General features: G+C 47.2%; 1 protein-coding gene across 10 annotated transcripts in view; it reads left to right on the forward strand.

The window, feature by feature from the left end:
- Positions 1-4,368: 4,368 nt before the first annotated feature.
- Positions 4,369-26,373, forward strand: part of CPPED1 (calcineurin like phosphoesterase domain containing 1) — a 101,825-nt gene continuing 79,820 nt past the window's right edge. Inside the window, exons 1-2 of one of the 10 annotated variants that reach the window (XM_081791728.1) lie at positions 4,369-4,604; positions 22,732-22,950. In XM_081791728.1, the coding sequence (XP_081647854.1) occupies positions 4,535-4,604; positions 22,732-22,950 (289 nt within the window). In that variant the 5' untranslated portion in view covers positions 4,369-4,534. Of the gene's footprint in view, positions 4,605-17,498; positions 17,627-22,731; positions 22,951-26,373 lie in introns of those variants that run through there. The other 9 variants (XM_081791729.1, XM_060648535.3, XM_060648533.3 and 6 more) reach the window with 9 other exon arrangements.

The following is a 26,373-nucleotide window of genomic DNA, read 5'->3' on the forward strand; positions in this document are numbered from 1 at the left end:
TTCTCTGGAGGAACAGAAGCAAAGATGTGTAGATATATAGAAAGAGATTTATTTTAAGGAATTGGCTCACACAGTTATGGAGGCCAAAATCTGCAAGGTGAGCCGGCAAGCTGGAGAACCAGGAAGAGCCGTGCCACAGTTGAAATCCAAAGGCCATCTGCTGGCTGACTACCTTCATGCTTGAGGAATCATTCATTTGTTCTATTCAGATCTTCAACTGATTAGACAAGGCCCACCCACATTATGGAGCCCAACGTGCATTCCTCAAAGTCCACTGATTTAAATGTAAATCTTATCTAAAGAAGAGTATCACAAAAAAAACAAAAAACCAACCAACCAACCAAACAAGCAAACAAAAAAAACCCAACCGTCCAGAATAAGGTTTGGGGGCCAGCCAATGTGACATAACACTGTCACACAGTCCAACCAGGAATGACTACATCCATTAAAGTCAACCCCGACCACTTTTCTCTAAATGAGGCACTGAGCTCTGATGCAAGCCTACCGGCTCAAATCTGTAAACCAGTCCGGCTCTGAATCCTAACAACCTTTGTCATCTGGATTCGCACACCTGGGCAGACAAGAAACAAGAGGAGGTGGTAGAGTGAGGACTTGGCTACCGGCAGATTCCAGAAACAGTGAGAAGTGACAGCTCACAGCCTGACAGTGAGGAGGAGACCGAGGATCTTTAAAACGTGGAGGGAAGAACTATAAAAGCTCAGCAGCCTCGGGCCTTTGAGTGTTAAGGCAAATTGTTCTCCTTACTTCATGGAGGGAGGCAATGATGGAGCAGTTTTTAAAGGGTGGGAAGGAAGGAGGCATGGTAGTCACTAGCTGACATGCTCTCCCTCCCCTCACTCCCACCCCTCACTTGTGCATGGGGAATCCAGTGCATTCTCTACTGGCGCTTAAAAACAATTAGCCACTCCACCTTTATCAGGGCAATAGGTGAGTCCAGATCTCATCTGAAGAGAATTATGCTCTTAATCCTCAGGCAGGTGGTTTGAGTGACATTGATACGACTCCTTCTCCATAAGGATGGCCCTTATGCCTTCAGTCATTCTAAACCTGCCATTTATCTTCTGACTTTCAGAAAGGAATACATATTCCCACTGGCACTGCAGCGATGCAAAGGGATGTTTCCTGGGGGCTTCTGAGGAAAAGAGATTTTTCTTCTCCCTAGATGTGTCTCATGAGAGTGTGGTCTGGAACTGTTGTAACCATTACGCTCCTGTGAAGGGGGAGCCTGGAACTTTCAAGGGATGGGAAAGAGTTCTCTGCATGGGGACTGCAGATAAAGCCAAAATTACAAAAGGCAGAGAGGGTAAGTGGAGAGAAGTTGGATTCTTATAACAGCATATAAGCAGCTTGATCAAACCTCATCTGAAGCTGCTGTAGGGTTTTTATTTATATATGCCAGTGGATTTCTTTTCTGATTAAGCCAATTTGAACTGATTTTTGGTTATTTGCTAAGACATGGTACCTGACTGATATAAGAGGTGACTCCTGAATGCCCAGTCCTCAAAGAGAATTTCAACTAGAACAGAATGAGTTGAAGGGTAGTCTAACAACAACAATAAAAATATCGACTCAGAAAAAGAATGTATGAAGCACCTAGTATGTTCCAGAAACTGCCCAGAGCTGCATTGACTTCTCACAAATGCATATGAGGTTGGTGCTATGATTATAATTTTAAATGCAGATGCTGAAGCTCAGAAGCATCACATGACTTGCTCAAGGTTGCAGAGCCAGGAAGTGGGCTGGACAGGTTCGGCAGAATAAGTCCTGCTGCTCAGGAATATGCTCTTCTCTTGCTGCCTCTCTGCCTCCTCTCACCTGCCAGGCAGACAGCTGAACAGAGGAGGGTATGAGCTGGAGGAGCATGGTCAGAAGAGATAGAACCCCTGGCCAGTATAGTGATTAGGAGAGGACTGGGCAGGCAATGAGCTAAGAGGCTACTGGGACTCAGCGGTGGGCAGGTTTAGTTGTAACCATTATTATTATTTTTTTAATGTTTATTTATTTTTGAGAGACAGAGCACGAGCAGGGGAGGAGCAGAGAGAGAGGAAGACACGGAATCAAAAGCAGCTTCCAGGCTCCACGCTGTCAGCACAGGGCCCGACGCGGGGCTCAAACTCACAGACCATGAGATCATGACTTGAGCTGAAGTCAGAAGCTTAACCCACTGAGCCACCCGGGTGACCCTAGTTGTAGCCATTACCCTTATCTGGCGTGACGATGTAGTTCTGAGGTCACTCATCACTACCAACAGAGCTACGCCCAACCACTGCCCAGGTTCAAGTCAGGGTTATGTTGCCAAGATATTTATAATCCATTTATTCATGCAGCCGCCATCAGAGTGTCTATGCCTCAAGAACACCCCCACTTGGTGAGCTAGACTGTCAAGGTAGCCACCCTGGTGGACCTTAACAGTCGAGCTGGGGAAGACGTCAGGGAACAATTACACCTGAAACAAATCATTATATTGGCAACTAATGATCATGCGTGGTGACAGCACCCACTATGACAAGGGCTAGGAGAGACAATAACGGAGGGTACTAAAAAGAACGAGGGAGACCTGGTTTAGATAGGAAGAGTGTGTGCATGCGTGGGGGTAAGGCTTCTTCTTGGAAGTGTGATTTAAGCAGAGGCCTTGATGTTTAAATGGACGCATGCCTTCTAAGCAGAAGGAATTGCATGTGCCAAAAAAGGAACTGGTTTTGCATGTGTAAGGAACTGAAACAGGACCCTTAGTGGATGAGGGGTAGGCAAGGGCTGGAACTTGCAGGGCCTTGAGGCCACCACTGGGACTTTTAATTTGCCTCTAGTCATAACCTCTTGCACGCTTCCTGAAAATCCTCCGCTGGGCCAGACTGTATGCAGGCAGTAGAGACATGGCGATTAATAATAATGATTATGATAATGCCTAACATACATCGAGTACTTACCATTTGCTATTAAAACTTTTGTCTGAGATTGGAGGAAAAGTTGTCCCGGTCAGTTTTGTGACCCAAAGAGTGCTTCAGATGTAGGCAGCTAGTTAAAAGAATTTCCCAAACTTGGCAAATGAAAAGAACTCCTTAGGTGATATGATATGTTGGGGTCCAGGAGTGAACAGTCAATAAAGAATTCTTGAGACATCTTTGGTGCAAAAAAGGAGGTTTTATTAAAGCACCGGGACAGGACTCATGCGCAGAAAGAGCAGCACTGGGGTTGTGAGGGGTGACTGTTAATATACTTTCAAGTTGGAAGGGGTTTAGGGATAGCCTGAGTCTCTAAGTAATTTGGCAGAAAGGCTTCCAGGACCTTGAGTGGCTAGCTGCTGTTAAGATAACGGCATTTACTACTGTCTAGTGAAACCTTAGTCATGAGACCCTTCACATGTATGTCAGTGGGTCATATGCTTGGAGGATGATTGCTAACATATATCTTGCGGGGGATGGGGGGGTGGGTAGGGATAAAGGAAGGTCACTCTGCCTGTCCCAAGGACTTGTCAATGGGCTGCAAGTTGCAGGGAGATTTAAGTTTTTTCTCCATTTCTTTTGCCTTTGTTCTCCACACTGTCAGGGAGTTAAAAACCCTTCTCTTAGAGATTTGGATTCAGTAGGTGGAAATTCTCCTGGAATGTGTTTACAGCAACTTCCACAAACACTGGCTTAAAGTATTTAGTGCAAAGGCCTTTTCTTTTTGTTTTGTTTTTTGTTTTTGCCGGACGGATCCTATTTTGAATCGGAGGCAGCTCCACTACTTTTCCAGATGTGTCACCTTGTGCCAACTGTTCCACCTCTCTGAGCATCAGTTTCCTCTTCCAACAAACGCAGCTAAAGGCAGCACCATCTCCTGGCGCTGGTGCTCAGATTAAACGAGCGATGATGACATTCACAGGATGATAGTGAAGACGACATGGAACCTGGAATGTCCTCATGATCAGGTGTCCTAGATCACAGTTGGTGGCTTGAAGGACTGTCCTGAGACGGGGCCCACCTCCTCCGGCCTCAAGCTAGAGTTGCGGGATAAAATACAGGAGCACAGATAACTGGAATTTCAGATAAACCACGAAAAAATGTGAGTGTAAGTATCTCCCAAATATTGCATGGGATATACTTATACTGAACAATCATTCGTTGTTTGCCCGAAATCCCAACTAACTGGACGCCCTGTACTTTTATTTGAGAAACCGAGCAATGTTTACAGAAAGGAAGGACCCCCTTCCCCTCTCCCACTCCCCGCCCCACTGCCTCCTGCCAGAGCCCGGGAGCACCCCCTCTGCGCATGCACGCAGGCCTCAGTCTAGGCGCCCCTACTCGCCAGGCGCCCCAGTCGATCCCAGAGGGGCCGCTCACGCTTCCGCCCCGCTCAGGCAGCACTAGCGGCGCCCCGAGCGGCGGAGCCCAGCGCAACCGCCCTCCCGCCCCGCACTGAGCAAAGGGCGCCGCCCCCAGCGGGGCACCACGGGCCCGGTGGTTGGGCTGTGCCGCGCGGTGCCGCTGCCTCCCACCCTGGGTACTCAGGGGAAGCCGGAAACTCGCTCGCCATGTCGGCTGTGGAGGCGGGGGGTGTTTTCCGCAGAGCCCGGGGCAGGACCCTGGACGCGTTTCCCTCAGGTACTGCCGGCCTTTCGCCCGGGGAGGGGATGACTTCAAGGCTGCGGAACCTTGCGTCGGGGGAACCGTCGGTTTGGGCGCGCGCGCCTCCAGCCGGACCGCTTCGGGGGCTGCACCCGGAGGCTGGGGACCGCAGTAGCGGCCTCACCGCCCGCCCTCGGGGCTTCGAGGGGCGCTGTTGAGAGACGGGGTGTCCGGGCGCTGGGGCCTCCGCTGGCCTTGACCTGACTTCCCTGAGAGAGGAGGAGATGGAGTAAAGCGGCAAAGCGTGCTTCACAGGAGCGGGGGTGGTTTCAGTCCTGCCTCGCCCACGTTACTCCGCAAGCCTTGGCCTCAGTTTCCCCACCTGCAAGCCGGGAGTCGTAACCGTGATCTTACGTGTGGCGCTCATAGGCGCCCGGTGCGTGTCAGATGCGGTTATTTCCATTGTGGTGGTTCGCCACGGTGCATTTTATACTCCACAATCCCGGTTTCTTCCTGCAATAGGGGTCATCCACCAGATTGTGTATTGCGCCCGCCCATTGCAAAGCGGGAGTGCAGCCCGGCGACGTGTCAAATTAAGTGCTTGGAGTTTGGATTTAGATAATCAGCCTCGCTGTAAAAATGGATTACGAAAAACAAACTTTTTTGGGGAAGCGCTAATAAGTTGAAAGTATTTTTATAACTCAGTGCCCGACACAGCCTAGGTGCTAAGTGAATGTGAGCCCTGGAGGCATAAGGCGAGAGGGAGGTTTGTTCCTGGTGTCTTGGTCCTCTCTGGCTTTTTGCGGCCCCGCAGTCAAGAATCCCTCCCACGGCACTCACCAGTTTTGTAACCCCGGGGACGTCACCCCAGATGCCCTGCCTGTGCTCCCCTTCCTTGATTCGTGCTTGTCGTGTGGCCTTTTGCCCGCTTCTCCTGCCTCACTCGTTTTCTTGAAGGCCTTTCTGTCCTCCGCTCCCATAGCTGATGAATAGCCAGGCCGCTGGGCCTGGTCTGTTCTCAGCCTTCAGACCCTGTTTTAAAATTCAGTCACTTCCTCTAGTCAGATTTTTTCCCCTAGCCACCCTACGTAAAGTAGGTTCCTGCTGAAGTTCTCTGTCCTAAGACCTTGTTCTTTTCTTTCTTTGCAGCTCTTGGTGGGGAGTGGCAAGGTTCTGGAAGGGTGTGTGGGGCCAGAGATAGAAGTTTGGTGGATTTGGGGAAAATACAATCTGCTATAGTGCCCATTCTCTAAATATTTTAATATACCTTTTTTCGCCCAGCTTGAGGGTTTTGAGACTTATCTGTTTTGATAGAAGTAGCTCCAGTTCACTCGTTTTCTTCCTGGGCAGTATTCCAATGGGTATATTGCCTATTTTATCCATTCTGCTGCTGGGCATATTGTGGAGTGTCTTCCCTGAGGCAGGGGTGTGTTCTCTGCAGAAGGATGAGTATGGGACGGCAGGGCCACAAAGGGAGGAAAAGACCGCTGTGTATCACGGGTAGAACAAGTGTGAAAGTTTGTGGCTTGGCCCGGTGGGGAAAGGGAAGGGTGGTGGTGGGGATGCGGTGGTCCGTGAGGCTGGAGGATGGGTGGTGAGTAATTGAGGAGTTTTGTCTTTACCTAACAACGCATCAACGAGGTTTCAGCTGCATGTGTTTCAGAAACAAGCACACGTGATCAGATTTCCATTTTGGAAAGAAGGGTCTGAAAAGAATTTGTGTTTGTGAGGAACTTGGGGCGCAATCTGATTGCAAGCTGGAGCCCAAGAACTCGTCTCGCAGCAGCATTTCCATAGCAGCACGTTGTTCGCTTTGGATTTATTGTGGTAGCTGGAGGTGCATGTGATGGGGGTGGGGATACTCAGATGTCAAAGCTGACTGACCCACCGGTGCTGCCATAGTGGGTACGGAGAACAAGAGAGTCGTTGACCTGGACAAGAATGGGGAGGTGAGGAGAGAAAGCCTTAGAAGAGAAAATGACAGGATACTTACCTTGCTGAGGTAGGAAGAAGGAGAATGACCCTGGGCTTCCCTTAGCACCAGTGGGCATGCTCAGTGTGGGCCATTTAGCGCAGGGCTTTCAGAGGCCTGGCCTTAGAGGGTTGGGCTTGGAACGCCCAGTCTTGTGGGTTCACTTCACTGGGTGCTGGACCCCTAGTCCACCCCCAAGGTGCCTCCATTGCTTTTACTGAGTTTTCCTCGAGTCCTCATTTCCTGCTAGCCTTGCTAGCAACTTCGAGAGATGCTTTTCGTGGGTCCCGTGCCGTTCCAGACTCTGTGGGAATACAGAGCCTCAAGCTGGTAGGGTTGCTCCAGAGGCAGGCCGGGAAGAGAACGGGAAGGAACTGGCTTTTCCCGGTCTCTTGCCAAAATATACCGTCCCTGTGAAAGAAGTTTGGTTAACTCGAGCCACGCTGCCTGAAATCGCAGCCCCGATCACCCTCATACTCGCTCCTCGAAGTCCCCTCCAGCATTAGCTAAACAGTTTATTTCTCTAGTGGAACCTGGCAGGTAAGTGGAAGAGTGCCGGCTGAGTCCATTCAGGCTGTCATAACAAAGCCCGTAGACTAGGCGGCTGGTCAACAACAGGCACTTACTCCCCACGGTTCTGGAGGCTGGAAGTCCAGAGATCAGAATCCGAGTGTGGGGGCCAACCACCCGGTTCCTAGGCCGTCTTCTTGTGCCCTCACATGGTGGAAGTGGGGAAGGAGCACTCTGGGGTCTCTTTCAGAAGGCATTCATCTCATCGAGGTGACCTCCTGGCTCCCTAAGGTGACCACCTGTGGCTCCCCACCTCCGCGTATTGTCCCATTGGGGTTTAGGATTCAAGATAAGAATCAGGGGGAACCACAGATGAACATGACGTCTGTGGTAAGCACCTTAAGACCATTTCCTCCCTGTGAGTGGCGGCATTTGTGATCTGCTAGGCTCAGTCGACAGATGTTCGTAAAAAGTAAATTGTACATGTCTCGTTGCAGAAGGTTCCCATTCCTCAGGCACGTTCACGTATTCATCTTGATTAGGCAAATTGATAATTATATTTCCTTGACACATCCTAATTAAGACTACTATCTCCTAGCAAATAATTGTTTTTCTGAGAAATTTACGACATCTGTGTTGAAAAAAATTCTAAAAGTGAGAACTGTCAAGATAAAATGGGTTTACAAATTACCTATATCTATTTGTTTTCAGGGTCCTAAAGTGTTTTTTCTTTTTTTTCCCCAGTTCATTTTACCACCACAATATGTTCCCTCTTAGAGAATAGGGCTGTTTGGTGGTTTTCTTAGAAAGATCATGTCCCTACATATTTTACACTTGTAGCTGTTTCAGAGGAGCCGACCGTATTCACCAATCCTGAATATTTCTCGGTCCCTTTCTCACGGGGCAGAAAATAAATGGAATCTCCCAAAAAATAACGTACCCCATGCCTTGCAGATCTCACCTAAGAACTCCTCTCTGGACAACATGTTTATCTAGGTCTCAATGGGGCTGAAAATATTGTGGTTTGAAAAATTCTAACATCAATGAAGAACCTGAAATAAATGCTTTTAACGATGTCATACAGTTAGGCCAAACCAGTTATCTCTTATTTGAGAAGGACTCCTGTGACTAAAAGAAGAATTTTGATTATCCCCTCCTCGATATTATTATCAGTCAAAATTAGTTTATAAAATGTTCACACCATAACACTTCCAAGAGATAAATGAACTTTTATTTTTGAGTGCCTTCCTATTTTTTGTAATAACTTTATTGAGGTACCATAACATTCACTCATTTTAAGTTCACAGTTTAGCGGTTTTTAATAAATCTGTAGAGTGGTATGGTGTCAGGAGTTTAGTATCTACCCCCAAAAAACTTTTTGGCCGTTTGCAGTTTTTTCCTATTTCCACTTGGTGCACCGGAAACTACTAATTTACCTCCATCGCTTTGCCTTTTCTGGACATTTCATATAAATGGCATCATAAAATCTGTGGTCTTTTGTGACTGGCTTCTTTCCCTTAGCATAATTTTTTCAAGCGTATCAGTACTTTGTTCCTTTTTACTGAATGGTATTCCGTTGTATGGAGAAACCACATCATGTTTATCCATTCACCCGTTGATGAGCATTTGGACACTGACTGACATTCCCCAGTTTGGCCGCTGGCTGTTATAAATACAGCTGATATGAACATCCACATACAAATCTTTGTATGGACATAGATTTCATTTCTCTTGGGTAGATACTGAAGATTGGAATTGCTGGGTCACATAAGTAACTACGTTTGACATTTTGAGGAACTTCCAAACTGTTTTACAAAGCACCTGCGCCATTTTGCATTGCCACTGCTAAGGTATATGGGTTCATATTCTCCATATCCTTGCCAACACTTGTCATCATCTGTGTTTTTGATTGTCACCAACCATGTGGGTATGAATTGGTATTTCATTGTGATGTTGGTTTGCATTTTCCTAATGGCTAATGATGTTGAACATTTCACATGCTGACTGGCCACAGTCTTTCTTTGAAGAAATATCTTTTCAGATCCTTTGCCCTATTTCCCACGCCCCCCATCCCGCCCTTTGGCCCAGTTTTAATTGGGTTGTGTTTTTATTGAGTTGTAAGCATTCTTTATATATACTGAATACAGACCCCTTACCCAGTCCATGATTTGCAAATATTTTCTCCCATTCTGTGGATCCTCCTTTCACTTGCTTTATGATATCCTGTGCAGCACCAGAATTTTTAATTTTGATGAAGTCCAAATTATCAACTCTTTTGTTATCACTTGTGTTTTTGATGTCCTAAGAAACCTTTGCCTAAGCCCAAATCATGAAGATTTACTTCTGTGTTTTCTCTAAGAGTATTCTAGTTAAAGCTTGTACATTGATGTCTGGGTTCATACTGAATTAATTTTTATGTATGGTGTGGGGAAGTGTCTAATTATTAGAAAATTTCCTTTTATTTTTTTCTTACTACAGTAGAAACCTCATAATTGGTCAATGAAAAGAAAAAAATAGCTAAACAGGGGAATTAAAAAAATTATACATTCTTTTAACATTTCCTTTTAATGTAAACTATAAATGTACATCCATTTACCATTCTTTTGAGGTCGGGCCAAGGACTTGTCTTGGAGTATGGGTTTACAGATGGGCCTGCCATGGAGCCTTTCTTGCATAAACAACACCCATAATGAATCTTTTCCAGTTTGGGTTTTTTCCAGTGGAGTAGTCAGTTAAAAATCACTTGGAAAGAAAGCACTCTGAGTGAAGAATTCTTCTAGGTTTATACTTTCTTTTCCCTCTAATCTTTTAGACTTCTCTGCACAACACCTAATTGAATAGTGCTTTATTTTCACCAGCTTGCCTTTTACTGGGGTCTTCCCAAAGCATCTGTCCTAGCTTTATTAGAAACAACCCTTTTTACGATTCATACTTCTCTGGTTTACATGTTTAGTTGAGTGACTTAAAAATAAGCATTAGCATGAACGGGTTTGGGGACAAGCGCCTGATGGACACATGGAGCCGGCTTCTTCAGGGACATTGGTTGACAGTCCACGCCTTTGCAGAGGGCATGCAGAGTGTTGGTAAATCTGGAGGTTTGTTAAGAGAGCGTCTGTTTCCCAGAGAGGACTAACTGGCAGCTTTTTATATTTGTGAAGCATATGATTTTTAACTTTGCCAAGCCCTGCAATTAGTTACAGGCAATAGTATGGGGTCCTGGCATCCGGAGGCTCCAGGAGCCCGAGAACTGCTATTAGCTGCTCTTAGAACCCGGTCGGATATGCAGCCAGCCAATCAGGAAATACCGGTTGAGTGAAAGAATGCCCAAAGCCTCTGAGTACTCTTGTTTAAAAGAACAAGAACAACAACAACAAAAACCTAGTCGCACTAATGTTGTAGGTTCTCGTTTGTAAAACGAAGGCAGAGTGTTGGCCAGAACTGTCTAAGATGCAGCTGTGATGATATGTGCATTGGCTTCGTTTGCATGAGGGCGGGCGCTGAGACGCTTTGGTGATTTCAGGTCCTAAACTAGGAGTTGGGAGGTCCGAGAAGGGAACACAGCTCTTCTGGCTTTTGGCCCTTTGGCCTTGCCCCCAGAACATACTAGAATAGGCCACAACTCTCCGTCTCCTGCCCAGTCTGCTCCTTCTCCAGTCTTCCCCCAAGTCCCCTGCAGTCAGAAGCCTAGGCGTCATTGCTGACCTCTCCTTCTCCCCTTCTCTTCAAAGCCCTGCCCCTGCAACCTGCAGAGCTCACCTTGGTTTTGTTCATCCGTTCCCTTCCCAGCTCCCAGCACTGTGACCCCCAGCCACCCACATCTCTCCCCTGACGCCTCCAGCAGCCTTCTGCCTCCCCTCGTGCCCCAATAGTCCATTCCCTGTACAGCATTCGGAGCCATCTCTTTGAAACAAAAATTGGGCCCATCATCCCTTGACATGACTGTTCCCTGTCCCTCTCTTCCTCTCTCTCCGGCCTCTTGTTCGTCATGTACCATTTTTTGTTTTTTTAGTGTTTATTTTTGAGAGAGAGAAAGAGAGACAGAGCATGAGTCGGTGAGGGGCAGGGAGAGAGGGAGACACAGAATTGGAAGCAGGCTCCAGGCTCCGAGTTGCCAGCCCAGGACCCACCGTGGGGCTCGAACTCATGAACTGTGAGACCATGACCTGAGCCAAAGTCGGACACTCAACTGACTGAGCCACCCAGGTGCCCCTCTTCATGTACCATTTTAAAAGAAACCCGTGCTGATCCTACCATTTTCAGTTAGGGCCCTGTTACTCCCCTTCCCTCATTCTTTTCCTTTACCACACTTATTACAACTTAATAGTTGTGTATTTATTCCTGTGACTTTCATGTCTTTTCATGCCTCTAGATGATAATTCCCGGAGGGCAGGAGGCCCAGACCTAGGATAGTGTTAGGAGTGGTGGCCACTTACTGGCCGTTTGTTATATAAATAAATGAGTAAATATGAATGAATACACTATCCCTTTGATCACATTCCTGTGTCTGCCTAACCCATTGCTTCCAGCATGTATCCTCTGGACAAAGTAGAAACCAAAGAACCAAATCAAGAGGATCCCTTGCAAACCACCCTACGTGGCCCTGAGGTTTGTGTGCTGCTCAAAAGTGTCTGTTAAAGGAGGTTCTTGTTACCGGTGGACGCCCTCTCGGGGCTGCGTCTGCCCTGAGGAAGGCTTGCCTTCTGCATCCAGAGCCTCTGTTTGCCCAGCCTTGTGCCCGCAGGGCACTTCGGCCCAGAGACAGCGCCTTCTGCCACTTCTCCCCGAAGCACCACCCAGGCCAGCGGCCGCCTGCCCGCTTGGCAGGGGAACATGGGTGATGGTAGGAAGCAAGTCCTAGCAAACACCCACCCCCAAAAGGCAAACTCCAAATGGGGTTCTGCTTTGGAAAAGGGGGGAGGTTCGGGAAATGCCTTTCCCCCCTTTAGCCGTTGGCCGGAACAGCATCGGCCAAAGCCAGTGATACCGAAAGCCACCTGGCCAAGGAGTCCTGGCCTGTCTGCCTTTTTACTTCTCTGAAGGGTTGCAGATAAAGATTTTGCCAGGTCCTTTATCCCCAAATGGCAAATGTGGCAGCCAAGCTATGACTCAGAAGCTTTTGTGTGTCTCACAAAGTACCTTTGGATGCATTTAGGCAAAGCAAAGAGAGGTTGGATAAATTCACCTTGCTGCTTAGGAAAAGTCATATGGAGACTCTGAGGATGTGGCTGTCACAGTTAATTATTTGGGGGAAGAGGGAGCCCCGAAGGGCACCATTATTTTTAATAGCTTCGCATACCATACGGTTCACCCTTCTACAGTGTACAATCCAATGGCTCTTAGTCTGTTCAAAAGAGTTGTGTAACCATCGCCACAGTCGATTTTGGAACATTTTTATCACCCCAGAAAGAAACCCCACACCCCTTAGCTCTCACCCTAACCCCCCACTCCAGCCCCGGACAACCACTGAGGGATGACGCTATTAAATGGGGTGTAAGTCCTGGCAGGCTTCCAGTTGGGACATTTGGGTTGCTAAGCCAGAAAGAGTCCTGAGGTGGTAAAGATTGCTTTTCTCCTATTTTGTTGTTGTTGTTGTTGTTGTTGTTGTTTGTAACCGCTGAAATAAGATTAATCCTCAGAGAAGATGAGGGGTGTTGCTGAAGACATTTAGGTTGTGATTCACTGTGCAGATGGCTACCATGAGAAACTGTAAAAATTGCATTTCGTTGGCATTTGCTCTTTAGCCAGAAAGCCTCCAGACAGCTGTAAAGCTGCCCATCTTTGCTGTTTTATAACCAAAGCAGTATCTCCAGTATGTGGAGGACAGGATGTTAAGACCAAAGCATGTAATTGTGTGTGTGTGTGTGTGTGTGTGTGTGTGTGTGTGTGTATCTGTATCATCAGATATTTTCTGTGCCCCACTTTGTGCTGTGGGGGGTAAAGGGATGGGTAGGATTTTGTTGGTTTTGTCTCCACTAAGACAAGGGTAGGAGTTACCAAGAATAACAGTCGTGATAACACAAGCTCACCGCTGACTGCTTACTGTGTGCCTAGCGCAAATGCTTTACATGTATTAACTCCCTGATTCTTCATAACAGCCCTTTTGAGGTAGGAGTGGTATTCTTACTTTACGGGTGAGGAAACCAAGGCCCCGAGAGGTTAAGAACTTGCATCGTGCGACATGGGTGGTAGAGGGTGGAAAAATAGTTTGAGCCTGGCACACAGGCCTCCGAGTCTAGGCTATGCTGGCACCAGGTGAGGGCTTTGGGAGGTGGAGGCCCGAGTGGCACCTAGGCTTTACGCCCTTGCCCATGCCCACATGTCTTGGTGTGATCGGTCCTCTGCCCTCCGTTCACATCTGCCCCCGGTGTCAGGGCCTGTCCTTGCCTGGGGTGTGTGCCTAGAGCTACGCTGCGTCTGGCTCTGGTCGTCATTCACACCTCAGCTGTCATGTGGCCTCACTGCTTCATCCAGCCACAGCCCTCCCACCTAGCAGTCACTCTTCTCCGTGACCGCGCACCTCCCGGCTACTGTGTAAGTTAGTCTTAAGGAATGGGACCTGCGGCTTTGCTCACAGCTGAGTGTCCAGCAACCCGTGTGGCCCCTGTCACGTAGCAGGCGCTAGGACAACCTGCTGAAGGCGGGGGGACGGAAGAGCTGTGCCTGCTTTTGCAGCGGAGGGAGGTAGGCTTTGGTCTGGGCCAGGAGGGGAGGTGGAGTCTTAGCCGGAAAGGTTAGTAGAAGGGGAGCATCGCCCCAGGAGGGAGTGGGACAGTGTGGCGTGTGTTTGAGGAGCAGATGAGGGTCTGTCGGGGGCAGGGGTGGGGGGAGAGAGACCCTGTGGCATGTTTGGTGTCGGGTTTCTGGATGTCCGCGTGTTGGCCTTAAGGCCGGACTACCGATGTAATGTGGGATGTCAAGCAGTGTCCCTGGCCTCCCTCCACCGAATGCCAGATGCCCCCAGGGGATCAAAATCATCCCTGGGTGAGAGCCACCCATGTAGTGGGAGCAGTAGGCAGTTTGGCTGGGAGACTCTCACACTGTGACCCAAAGTGTCTGAGCCTAAGTGTCTGAGCCAGAATGCACGAGGATCCATCGACCTCTTCATTTATCCCCTCACCGAATGTTTGTTTACTGAGTGCCCCTCACATGCCAGCGACCCAGTGATACATGCTGACAGTATGCTGGGAAGGGAACATGAATGTGGGCCTTTTCTCGTGGGGGTTGGAGCATAGTGACCCTTCAGCAAGGGAGCTTGGTGATCAGTGTTAGTGTTTTAGGAAGAGTCGCAGTGGCAGTCAGCGCGGGAAGCACTGCGTAGAGCTGTCCTGGCGGCCCCGGGGGGAGTGGTGGACCCTGACCCAAGGTGCTAGGGCTGCGGAGGTCAAGGACGTGCTGCGGAGTGCTGCAGATGTGGGTGCATCCACCCGGCAGCTGCAAGGGCCCAGTAACACCCGACCGTCTCATCTTTAGATAGGTGGACTGGGGACCATGGTGGCACACTCGGGGCCATCAGGGTAAGAGGCCACTCTTGAAGGGAAGGTGATGAATTTGCTTGTGGGAGTGCTGTAAGGTGCTGATGGCACGAGCCGGAAGCTTGGACGTATCCAGGAAAGCAGACATACTACTTTCTACTCACTCTTTTGGCGAGTTCTATGGCTTTCTCGTCAAATGGAGAAATGTGGCCCCTCTGGGCCCAGTTCGTGTATGATACTGAGTCCGAGAAGTTAACAGGAGCCCAGACATCAGACTTTTAAATAGTCTTAGAGTGTAGCGATGTGGTGTCATAATCATCAGACTTAACCAGGATCTCCCAAAAAGCAAACGAGATTTAGAAAATGAGACTTCACTTGATGAAAATTAAGTTGCCTGTGAAGTAACAGGTGTAGCACCTCAGGAGAGCACAGATTGTTACAGTGTTGGGTTATTAATTAACGGCATGACCACCTCGTGTAGGCCTTTTCCTGGTAGGGTGATGAAAATAGTGATTCATTTGCTTTTGGGATGCATTTATTACAGTTAGTCATTGATTAACCGGTAATGGTGAACTGATCAATGCAGTTTCTAATTCTTGGTGTATGTTAAAAAGTCAGCTTTCATTAACAGCTGACAAATATGCCTGAAAGGTATAGTAAAAATGAGGGACAGGGAAACGGAAACGTATTGGCAGAGACAAACCCAAGACGACATTTAGTTCCCGGTGTTAAAAGTGCCAACTGCAAAGAGCATTTGCAGACTGAGTACCTTTCTGGTGGGATACTGGCGTGTAAACAGTCTCAGAGGAAGGATTAGGGGTAAGGCATTGTGTGGGTTTTTAAAGGTCTTTAAGATTCTACGATGTGTGCAGTTACTTTGCACCCAGTAATGCTTCGAGAAGAGTCCCTGGCTTCTACTGTCTATAGTTTAATACCACCCAAATCCACTGTCTTTTTATTCCTCAGTGTTGAAAGGCGGTTTTCTGTGACAGTCTCTATCAATTAGCAGAAATCAGGAAGTGGTCAAATCTTTTTTTTTTTTTTTAATGTTTTTATTTATTTTTGAGACAGAGAGAGACAGAGCGTGAGCAGGGGAGGGGCAGAGAGAGAGGGAGACACAGAATCTGAGGCAGGCTCCAGGGTCTGAGCTGTCAGCACAGAGACTGATGTGGGGCTCAAACTCACAGACTGTGAGATCATGAACTGAGCTGAAGTCAGACGCTTAACCCACTGAGCCACTCAGGCACCCCCCATGGAAGTGGTCAAATCTTGATACTTTGTATACAACGGCTGAAGCACATTACTTCCTAAGGCCAATTTTTCCTTTACGAAGGTGTTTTTAAATTAGTTTATGTTTTTGGGGCACCTGGGCGGCTTAGTCGGTTAAGTGTCCGACTTCAGCTCAGGTCATGATCTCACAGTTTGTGCATTCAGATCCCACGTTGAGCTCTGTGCTGACAGCTCAGAGCCTGGAGCCTGCTTCAGATTCTCTCTCTCCCTCTCTCTCTGCCCCTCCCTGCTTGTGCGCTCTCTCTCTGTCTCTCAAAAATAAGTAAACATTAAAAATATATGTATATATAAAATAAAAATTAATTTAGATTTTTAAAAACTAAATTTTAAAATTAATTTGGTTTAGGCTCTGGTCCTATTTATTATGGTAACTCAGAGCTTGTTTTTTTCTGGCATATCGTTTGGACAGACCTTGGCACTTCTGGCTACATAGGTCTTCTCTATAATCTCACCTGTGTGACCACCTGCCCCGAGGTCAGGGTTCTGTGGCCCTATAGGCCCGGTTCTGCCTCTCAGCTCTCGTTAGAGCTTGATTAAGTTACCTAACCTTGACCTTGCTGAGTCTCCTCATCCGTACCTCTGAGCAAAATGGAAGAGTTACCCTAGATACAGGCCAAGTGTGGACTGAGTGTGGCCCATGGTGAATTCCAGAGCACACCCCCTTTGATGGGCAACTGCTGCTCCACCCAGCCAGTCAGCATACTCCACTTGGGCCTGCTTTGGCCACATTTCCCAAGAGAATCCAGAAAAACAGGTATCTATAGGAAACTCATGAATTTAAAATGTTGGCGACACATTCAGAATTTTATAACTACTACGTGGGCCAAACAAAACACATGTGCTAGCCAGACCGCATCCAGAGACCCGGGGTTTGTCATCTCTGGAGAAAATCACCAATTAGCATCCCATAGAAGATGGATGTTCCGGGCTCTAGCCTGTACCCCGAATCAGCCCTCTGCTGCTGGCAGGAACTGTGAGCACCACGGCCTACTGGGGAAAAGCCTGCCAGCATCATCTCTGTGTACAGTTTTCTTATTTACCAAGACGTTCCATTCAAAGGAAACTTTTTGGAGATAAAAATGTCTTTATGGAGGTGGACAGCTTGCAGCAGCCCAGGACACATTCCATCTCCTTTTTGGCTCTGTCCTCTCCAAGCCAGCCCCACAGCACTGAGATCCTGGATAATAGAAGCTGCTGCTCATTAAGCGTGTGGTCTTGAACTTGAACCATGACTGAGACTCCTAGCCAGGCCTCAGTATCCCCTGTTGGTTAAATGAGGGGGTTGGTGATTCTGCAAGTCCTTCCCACACTGAAAATTCCCAGTACTTTAGTGGGCAAAGGATGGCTTCTATAAGGTAAGCCTTCAGCCTCCCGGGGATGGACTCCAGCAAATGGGCTCACACAGCTCAGTGCAGGAGGGTCAGATGTAAACGTGTGGTCATGGGAGGCTAGGCCCTGTACAGTATCACCCTCCGTGGCAGACAGACTCTCAGATGGTCCCAATGATCCCCACCTGCTAGTATTCGTGGCCTCTGTGATCCTCTGTCCTTGAGTGTGGGCTGGCCTAGCAACTTGATCATAATGAATAGAACACAGCAGAGTGATGGAATATCGCTTCCATCACCAGGTTACATAACTTCCTTTGCTGGCAGACCCTCTCCCTTGCTGGCTTTGTGAAACAAGTTTCCATGTTACCAGCTGCCAGCTTGGAGAGGCCCACCTGGCAGGGAACCGAGGGTAGCTTCTGGTCCACAGCCAGCAAGGAATCTAGTCGACAGCCCCATAAGTGCACTTGAAAGCAGATCCTGCCCCGTGTGAGTCTCCCCATGAGACCTCCCTGCTGGCTGACACTATAATTGCAGCTTGTGAGAGACCCTGAGCAGAGGACCCAGCTACGCCCCGCCTTAGAACCCCAACCCACAGAAACTGAGATAATGAATGTGTAGTTTCAGACTACTACATCTGTGCTCATTTGTTACAATAGCATCAGCTTCTACACCAGCTTTTTGAATTTGTTACACAAATTAACATTGAAAAAATTCAGTTCCCCGTGGACATTCTTATTTATATTCAGGTGTTTTAGTTAAATACATACATGTTTTATGATGTATTAACAGTAAGTACCCTATAGACATTACTAGAAGGTTGTGTCAGATGTTTCTGAAGATTATAGTCTTGTTTGGTACCACCTAGGTCAAGTATGAGGTCTTAGTTTAATCAAGTCGCTTTATTCTTTAATGCATTCATTCTACAAATACTCAGAATTTGACCTTGGCCTTATCATACTCCCCAATTAGGGTCCCTGACTGTATTCTTTTATCGATTTTGGAAATTACCTGAGCTGGACACAGACAGGGACCTAAAAATGAATTGCAAAATATGCAAAAACAACAATAATTCCCCCAAGCCATTATTTCAGTAGAGGGAAACAAAAATCACTTTGCACCTGTTTTGATCAAACACATTTAGGCAGTTCAACCTATTAGTTACAGGTCAGTGCTTCTCAAACTTGGATTTGTATACAGATCACATGAAGATTTGTTAAAATGCACTCTGCCTCAGTAGGCAGTAGGCTTGGGATGGGCTTGAGAGGCTGTCTTTCCAGCAGGCTCACAGGTGCTGATGCTGAGGTGTAGGCCCAGCCCTGCCTTTCACGCCCAGTGTGGCATGCTTCATGGAGCTCTCCTGTCATATGCACCTTCTCTCTCTCCCTCAGCCTCCACTTCCGGCACTTGTGCTCCTCTCGGGGCGTGGGGGGCTATCAGGCATTTCAGTACATCTGACCTTCTGTGGCTCGAACTGCCAGAACAGTGTTTTCGGGGAGTCTAAAGAGAGAAGCTGGACTGTGCCCGGGCCAGACCTCTGCCCCGCAGGGGATGGTGTGGCAAGCTCTCCCTGGCTCTTGTAGATGTCACCTGATACCTGTGCCCACCCCTGGGTGTGACTGTAGACTTCGGCCACATCATTTAAGGCAAGTGTTAAGCATTCAGATTCGTAATAAAAATCTGTCCCTGGTGAGGGATGGGGGAGCTATAAATTTATACCTTGTTACATAGTGAGCTGTCATCATTTCAGGTCAGATCTATTTATTTTGTACCTTGTCATCATAAAGTTGAGAGTCTAAGATTTTGCTAAGTAAACAAATAATAATGGAAGATTTGTTCTAATATCTCCAAGGACCTTTGAGATGATGACTGTTTTGTTGTAGGAAACTGTATTTGTTAAGACGTTTGCTGTAGAAAACTGTTTATAAATTCTGTTGGTTACAGAATATTGGTTTATGCACCAGCCTTGGGGTGACGATCCCCTCCCTGATCTGGTTCTGATTCATCTGTCCAGTTTAAACAACTCTGCAGTCTGCCTCAGAAACAGGAATGTAGCTAAAAGCATTCAGTGTGAAAAGGTTATTCTTCAAGGAAAATAAATGATTGATGCTAATAATTAACTTTAAAACACAAATGGGAATCTCATTTTTTTTTCATGACCCCAGCCTTCACCTCTTGAAGACAAGTCTTGCTGACTCTGTGTCTTTAATGCCTGATCCCTCAGGATCTATTACTACTTTGTAGCAGATGTCCCTGAAACTTGGCAGCTTGAAACCACAAATTTTCATTGTCCTCTCACAGTTTCCATGTGGAATCGGAGCACTGCCCGGCCGAATGGATCCTTCTGCAGCAGGGTCTCCCCCAGCGTTCACGCATGGTGTCAGCTGGGGCTGTGGTCTCATCTGACGGCCCGACTAAGGGAGAATCCCTTTTTCCCAGTTCACTCACTTGCTTATTCGCAGGATTCCACTCCTTTGGGTTGTTGCATGGGGGGCCTCTGTTCTCCATGGGCTGTTGCCTCAGTTCCTTACTATGTTGGCTTCTCCATAGGGCGAGTCACTGTGTGACCGCCTTTTTCATGCAGGGCGAGGGCTCTGAGAGAGAGCGAGAGAGAATGAGCAAGATGGAAGTCATGGTCTTTTTCTAGCCTACTCCCTGCCTCCCTCCCTCCCTCCCTCTCTCTCCCTCCCTCCCTCTCTCTCCTCTTCTCTCTCTGCCTCCCTCCCTCTCTCTCCCTCCCTCTGTCTCCCCTTCTCTCTCTGCCTCCCTCCCTCTGTCTCTCCCTCCCTCTCTCTGTCCCTCCCTCCCTCACTCTCTCCCTCTCTCTCTCTCTTTTTAGCCATTTTTGTTGAGGCATGGTTGACCTGTAAAAAGCTGTATATGTTTAATGTGTACAACAGTCCCCAAGAGTTTGGGGATAAGTACACATCTGTGGAACCATCACTACTATCAAGGTCATAAACATACTCATCTCCTCCCAAAACCTGTATAATCTTTATTATTATTATTATTATAATTACCTTTATTATTATTACCTTTATTACCTTTTATTACCTTTAACCGCTTTATTACCTTTATTATTATTATTATTATTATTATTATTAATTACTTGTGTGTATGCTAAGAGTACTTCACATAGATTCTACCTTTGTAGGAAATTTTAAGTATATAGTACAGTATTATTAGCTGAGGGCATGATGCTGTGCAGTATGTCTACAAAACTTCTTTATCTTGTCGAACTAGAACTTTGTACCCTTTGGCCATCACCTCCCCCATTTCCCCTAACCCTCAGCCCCTGGCGTCCACCATTCTACTCTCTGCTTCTATGAGTTTGTATTAGAAGCCACATATGAGTGAGATCAGACCGTATTTGTCTTTCTTTGGCTGACTTATATCAGCTAGCATAATGCCCTCTAGGTCCATCCATATTATTTCAAGTGGCAGGATTTCCTTCTTTTTTAAGACTGAACAATAGCACATCGTACATATATACCACATTTTATTTATCCGTCCGTCCATTGAGGTACATTTAGATTGTTTCCCTATCTTGGTATCACCTAATCCCTGAAGGGACATCCCATCGCTGTGTTCTGCTTATTAGAACAAAGTCACAGTCAAGGGGATTGCACAGGGACGTGACTGTCACAACGCAGGGATCTTTGGGACCTTCTTGGAGTCTTTCTGCCGCACGTAGTAAGGGCTCAATAAATACAAGTTCACATCAGCTGTAGTGCCAGATAGCCGTCCTTAGCAATGAGATGCATGCCCCAGGGCTTCATGCAGCCCTTGTTCAGATGGAGTTCAAGTTGGTTGTGACTTGCTCGAGCAGTAAACCACCCGAGCTGTAGGTCCGGAACTTGTGGGGTGACTTTGCACACACAGTTTGTTCTATAAGTAAGTGCGGGCAGTTCGCACGCTTGCGTCTTTTAGTTCTGGTAAAGAAATTGAGGAGGAAGAGTGGCCTAACGCCGGAGGTCTACTCTACGATGACAGCAGGCCAGTGAGGTGGGCTGGAGGGTGGCTGCGGAATTCGGAAAGGTCGGACTGGCGCTTTGCCACTGAGCTCTCAGCCCGGGTGTGGCACGTTAGAGAGAGGCCTTCCCTGTGTGCCCAGTTGGAATTAGCCATTGCTTCTCACGCCACCTTCCTAGTCCTGGCATTCTGGCTCCCTTCCCTGCTCACTTCTTTGTCCGTCGTCTTTGTGCGGACTGAGCCCCGGGAGAGCAGGGGGCTCGGCTGTCTGGGTCCAGACGTGTATTGTCGCCACCACGTGTGGGGCCTGGCAAACAGTTGACTCTCGGTGAACACTTACCGAATAAATGAATGTGCCGAACCCACAGATGTGAACTGGCTCTAAGGAATTTTTTGGAAGTTGTAATATCTTCATGGCTTCCACAGGAAATGCCACTTACTCAGTTCACATGCAAGATACACTAATTTGTTAAAAAGAAGAAAACAGTCTGAGGGTGGTGGGGTCGTTTTGTCCCTGCCATGGATCGCTAGTGGCCGTTAGGCAAGCTGTGGCACGTCTCTGGGCCGCAGCCTCCTCAGAGGATAAAAACAGGGGCTGCAGATTGGGGCTCTTCACGCTGCTCTGCGCTCGGACCCAGCTCAGGCTCAGGAGCTCTGGTTTTCAACACTGGTCTACCGTGTAAGGTTTGGTTCGAAGAAAGGGCGGAAAGGGTGCTGTCACCAGGAAAAAGAAAAGCTGGACACCCACAGGGATTCCATGCCCAATAATGGCCCTTCCTGCTCCGCAAAACCAGGTGCCCAGTGCAGTTCTTTGGTCTGATAAGGGTGGGCACCTGTGGCCCACGAAGCTCGGGATCAGCAGAACCAGCAGGAAGGGCAAGCCTAATCCTTTTGGTGCAGGTGACGTAGCACCCTTTCCAAGAACATGAAGAATCCCCTCTTCCTTCCTTTCTCCCTGCTTCCTCCCCACCCCCCAGCCTCACACCTCGTTTAAGCCCGCATCGTGCTGCCTTTGAAATGTTAGCATCGATTTTTTTTTTCTTTTTTTCTCGTTGACTAACTCATTTCGAGATTTCATTTCTGGCACTGCATCTCCTGCCAGATCGCCAGAGCTTCCAAGCTCCAAGTTTTATAATTAAAATTCTGTCACATCCCCCGAAACAGTGCAAATTGTGCCATTAAGCCTGGCATAAAAGATTTGCAAGCACTTCACCTAGTAATTTAAATATAATACTTCTGGCAGCTTTCAATTTCTGGTATTTTTAATTCTAATTAAAAAACTATTATTGAACGTTAATATCCTCTATACGGCATGCTGTTGTGCCTCTGTGCTCCATCTTGGCCGGCTGGTTTTAAACAAACAGCTTGGCTGGGTGGCTGTTGCTGCCCACGTGGTTTTTCCTGGCCTTTGGGAATCACCAGGTCTCAGGCATAATTAGTATAAATCAAAATCCTCTAGACTATGACAGGAAAATGGTATGTTTGAACAGCAGCTTATTAAAATGACCTACTTAATTTAAGAAAAATATTGTATCCACTTGCATGATAACCTGGATGCTTTCCCTGACAGATTTTATAATATTTCTTCCCTCTCCCTCCCCCGCCCCCTTCATTTTTACAAGAAAAGGAAAGGGAATGGAAAGGCCCATTCTACTTCATCCAAGGCGCAGACCCACAGTTCGGGCTCATGAAGGCCTGGTCCACCGGGAACTGTGACAGCGGCGGTGATGAGTGGGGGCAGGAGATCCGTCTAACTGAGCAAGCTGTTCAGGCCGTCAACAAGTTGAAGCCCAGACCCAGATTCTTTGTTCTCTGCGGGGACCTCATCCACGCCATGCCAGGTAAGACTTGCACGGGGCCTGGGGCCTCCTCTGCTTCCTCTGGTCCTGAGTGCATTTGGGCAGAGGAACAGATTTCTCTTGAAGAGACGTCTTTATTCGGGAATGGCCCACTCCTTCCCTCCATGGCTATTGGAGGGAGTCTCCTTGAACATCAGAAAATGCACGCTCATTTTATATTTAGAATTTGGCGAGATTGATCGCCGTAATTAGGCAGAGCTACAGTTCTGATGATCTGAGCTTACTATGAAAAATGGAACAGATTCCCATGTGTCACCTTTATTTCCAGGGGACAAACTTGAACTGCTTCCAGATACCATGTCCATAAATGTAACCTTCTTCTCTTGTTTCTCCTCTTCTGACACTTTAATTTCTCCTGTATTTGTTAGTGCTTTTTCATTTGCAAGTGACAGAAATCTAACATAAACTGGATTATTACTATTATTATTATTATTATTATTATTATTATTATATTTTTTATTAAAACTTTTTTTATGTTTTAATTTTTTTTTTTTGAGAGAGAGCAAGCAGAAGTGGGACAGGGACACAGACAGTGGGAGACACAGAATCCGAAGCAGGCTCCAGGCTCCACGCTGTCAACACAGAGCCCGACATGGGACTCGAACCCACAAACTGTGAGATCGTGACCTGAGCTGAAATCAGAGGCTTAACCGACTGAGCCACCCCGGCAGTGCCCCTATGTTTTTAAACATGTGTGTTCCTTTATGGGACTGTGAAGTCCAGGGGCCTCCCTGGGCTTCAGGTATGGCTGGATCCAGAAGCTTAGAGTTTGTGATCAGGACTTGGTTTCTGTTGCTCAGCCCTGCTTTCCTATGGGTTGATTTCATTTTTAGGCAGGCTGTCTTTAGGTAGTGGTCCCTGGGAGCTCCTACCAGAAACCATAAGAGAAAGAAAATGCCTCATTCTTGGTGGTCCAATCAAAGTCCCAGACCGGCACTCATCTTTCATCCTGCTCCTCTGGCCCCTTGAAACCAGGGTATGGGCTCATTTCCACTGCAGCAGTGTGGTCTGAAGAGCAGGATGGTTCCGCACAAGAAAAGTGAGATCGAATGTAAGAAACAACAGGTGCCTTCTAGAAGTCTCTTGCGTTTTGTTTCTCCTTCTGATACCTTCTCTCCCAGGCAAGAATAAAGTCCAGTGAGCAAGTACAAGCAGGTGGAACCTCCACCTGCCCATCAGAGAGGTAGCGTGGACTCCCATGTCCACTGTTAGTGGAACAGCGGTCTCTGCTTTTGGAGCAGCAGTGGCTTGAAGACCATTGCAGAAAACACTGCAGTGGCCACACGTTTGCTTTGGCTAATGCCATCTTGTAAACCAGGACTCTGGGTCCTGATGTGATTTCCAGGGCCTTTACAAGCTGAGGCACTCTACAATTGGCTGGGTTGCATTCATTTTTCAAGCTTCCCTTGTCTAGCAGCCAACCTATCGAGAACAATCCCAAAGTAAAGATGTGAGGATGGAAAAAGGGCTGCCCGGAATCCCTCTCCCCAAGTCCAGTGAGTGAAATGAGCAGGAGGAACCCTCAGAACTCCCCTCATTCTCTGTTTACACATATTTTATGCAAACTCATGAATGTGGACATGCCCATGTCATTGGATGGAACCCAAGGGCGGTCATCCCCGGAGAATCAGCCTGTCCTGCTATTGGGCTTATACAGAGGCGGCAAGGTGGGAAAGAAGGAGAGTAAGGCAGTGGATAGAGACCTGAACTAGGGTGGATGCCAGCTCCACACCTGCCACTGATGTGCTGGGTAAACTTGGACCAGTCCCCTTACCTTCTCTGGGCCTCCGTTTCTGAGCCCATCAGTGCAATAAGCATTCAAAACCTCGACCTTGTAGGGCTTCACCACATGGGGGCAGGTGCAGGGGGTGGACATCTCAGCAGCTTGGAGCAGAAGCACATTCACACTCGGTCACCCTTGGTGACCACAGGATGCCCCAGTCTCTAAAGGAGTTAGAAATCAGAGTAGGACCCAGAGTCTTGGTTGACAAGGTAAAATCAGGGTAATATTCCAGTTGACCAGATTAATGATGCTTCCCGATGGTCTGATTTGCTGTTAGCTGGGTGCTTTGGCATCATTTGGCCCGTGCGCACTGTAGCATCAGCTAGATCTCTCATTCTGGACCATCCAGTGAGCAAAGTTCTGCTTTTCCTGGACAGTTGAAGGTCAGATTCCAAATCTACTGTTTTTATGTGCAGTGATTTCTTTTCTTTGCAAACAGAAATGTTACAGGACTCACTAGAATTATATAGCATGTTTTCGTAGATGTTTACCAACTTGTTCCGAATTACATTAATGTGTTCAGTCATATTTCAAAATAAGATTTAAAATAAAAGCTCTCCGTGCAATCTCATTGCTGCTTCAATGAAATATACTGAGCATAGTAAATTAAAAGATACGGTTTTTATGCTCAACTTTTCCCGTTGGTCGGAAGACCTTGTAAACGTGAACTGGCAATCTTTTGAGCACATATTTTATATGCAGTGTGACCCGAGCAGAATTTGTATCTGTTCTGAAGAGTTGGACTGTTTTGGATGCTTGTAACTGAGCCAGTGGAGGGACTGTAACTGTTTTGAATATTGTGGTCTGAGATTAAGCGGAACGTTTTAAAGCTAGTTACCATTTTTTAATATGCAATTAGTGGCTTCCTCCTCATTTAGCTCATATGCAGGGGCAGACACTAGAAAAGTAATTATTTGCTTTGACTGCTTAGCACATTGTTAATTATCAGATGCATATATTAATAGGCAAATAAAATCAGAAAGCATACTTTTAATTCTACCATAAATAATATCTTGGGCCAAGTAGTTTTAAGTTCAAACTGGAGCAAAAGAACTTTATGAATAATGCTTGTTCTAATGAAAGTCATAATGCACTTTTCCATTATAAATATTCATCATGGGGCATCTGAGTGGCTCAGTCGGTTAAGCGTCAGACTTCTGCTCAGGTCATGATCTCACAGTTCATGGGTTCGAACCCCGTGTTGGGCTCTGTGCTGATAGCTCGGAGCCTGGAGCCTGTTTCGGATTCTGTGTCTCCCTCTCTCTCTACCCCTCCCCCGCTCATGCTCTGTCTCTCTCTGTCTCTCAAAAATGAATAAACGTTAAAAAAATAAATATTCGTCATAATATTTGTTCACCTACACATACTCAGCGTGTACACACTGAGTGCCAGTTACAGTGCCAGATGCTGTGGGTATAATGGTTGGAGATGAGCGAGCAGCCCTTCTGTGGAGCGTAGAGTCTGATAAAGGAAGTGCAAAAGGAGGGATGGTGCCAGGGCCTGCAGGGAAGGCCTAAGAAATGCAGGACAAAGTCCAGGTAGTTTTGAAAGACATGTTTTCACTGCAGATTTCTTTTTGGTTACCTTGGTATTTTCTTATTTTATGAAGCTTCTCAGTGGTA

The sequence above is a fragment of the Panthera onca genome, chromosome E3 (genome assembly GCF_046562875.1).
Source record: "Panthera onca isolate mPanOnc1 chromosome E3, mPanOnc1 haplotype 2, whole genome shotgun sequence".
Taxonomy (NCBI): Eukaryota; Metazoa; Chordata; class Mammalia; order Carnivora; family Felidae; genus Panthera; species Panthera onca.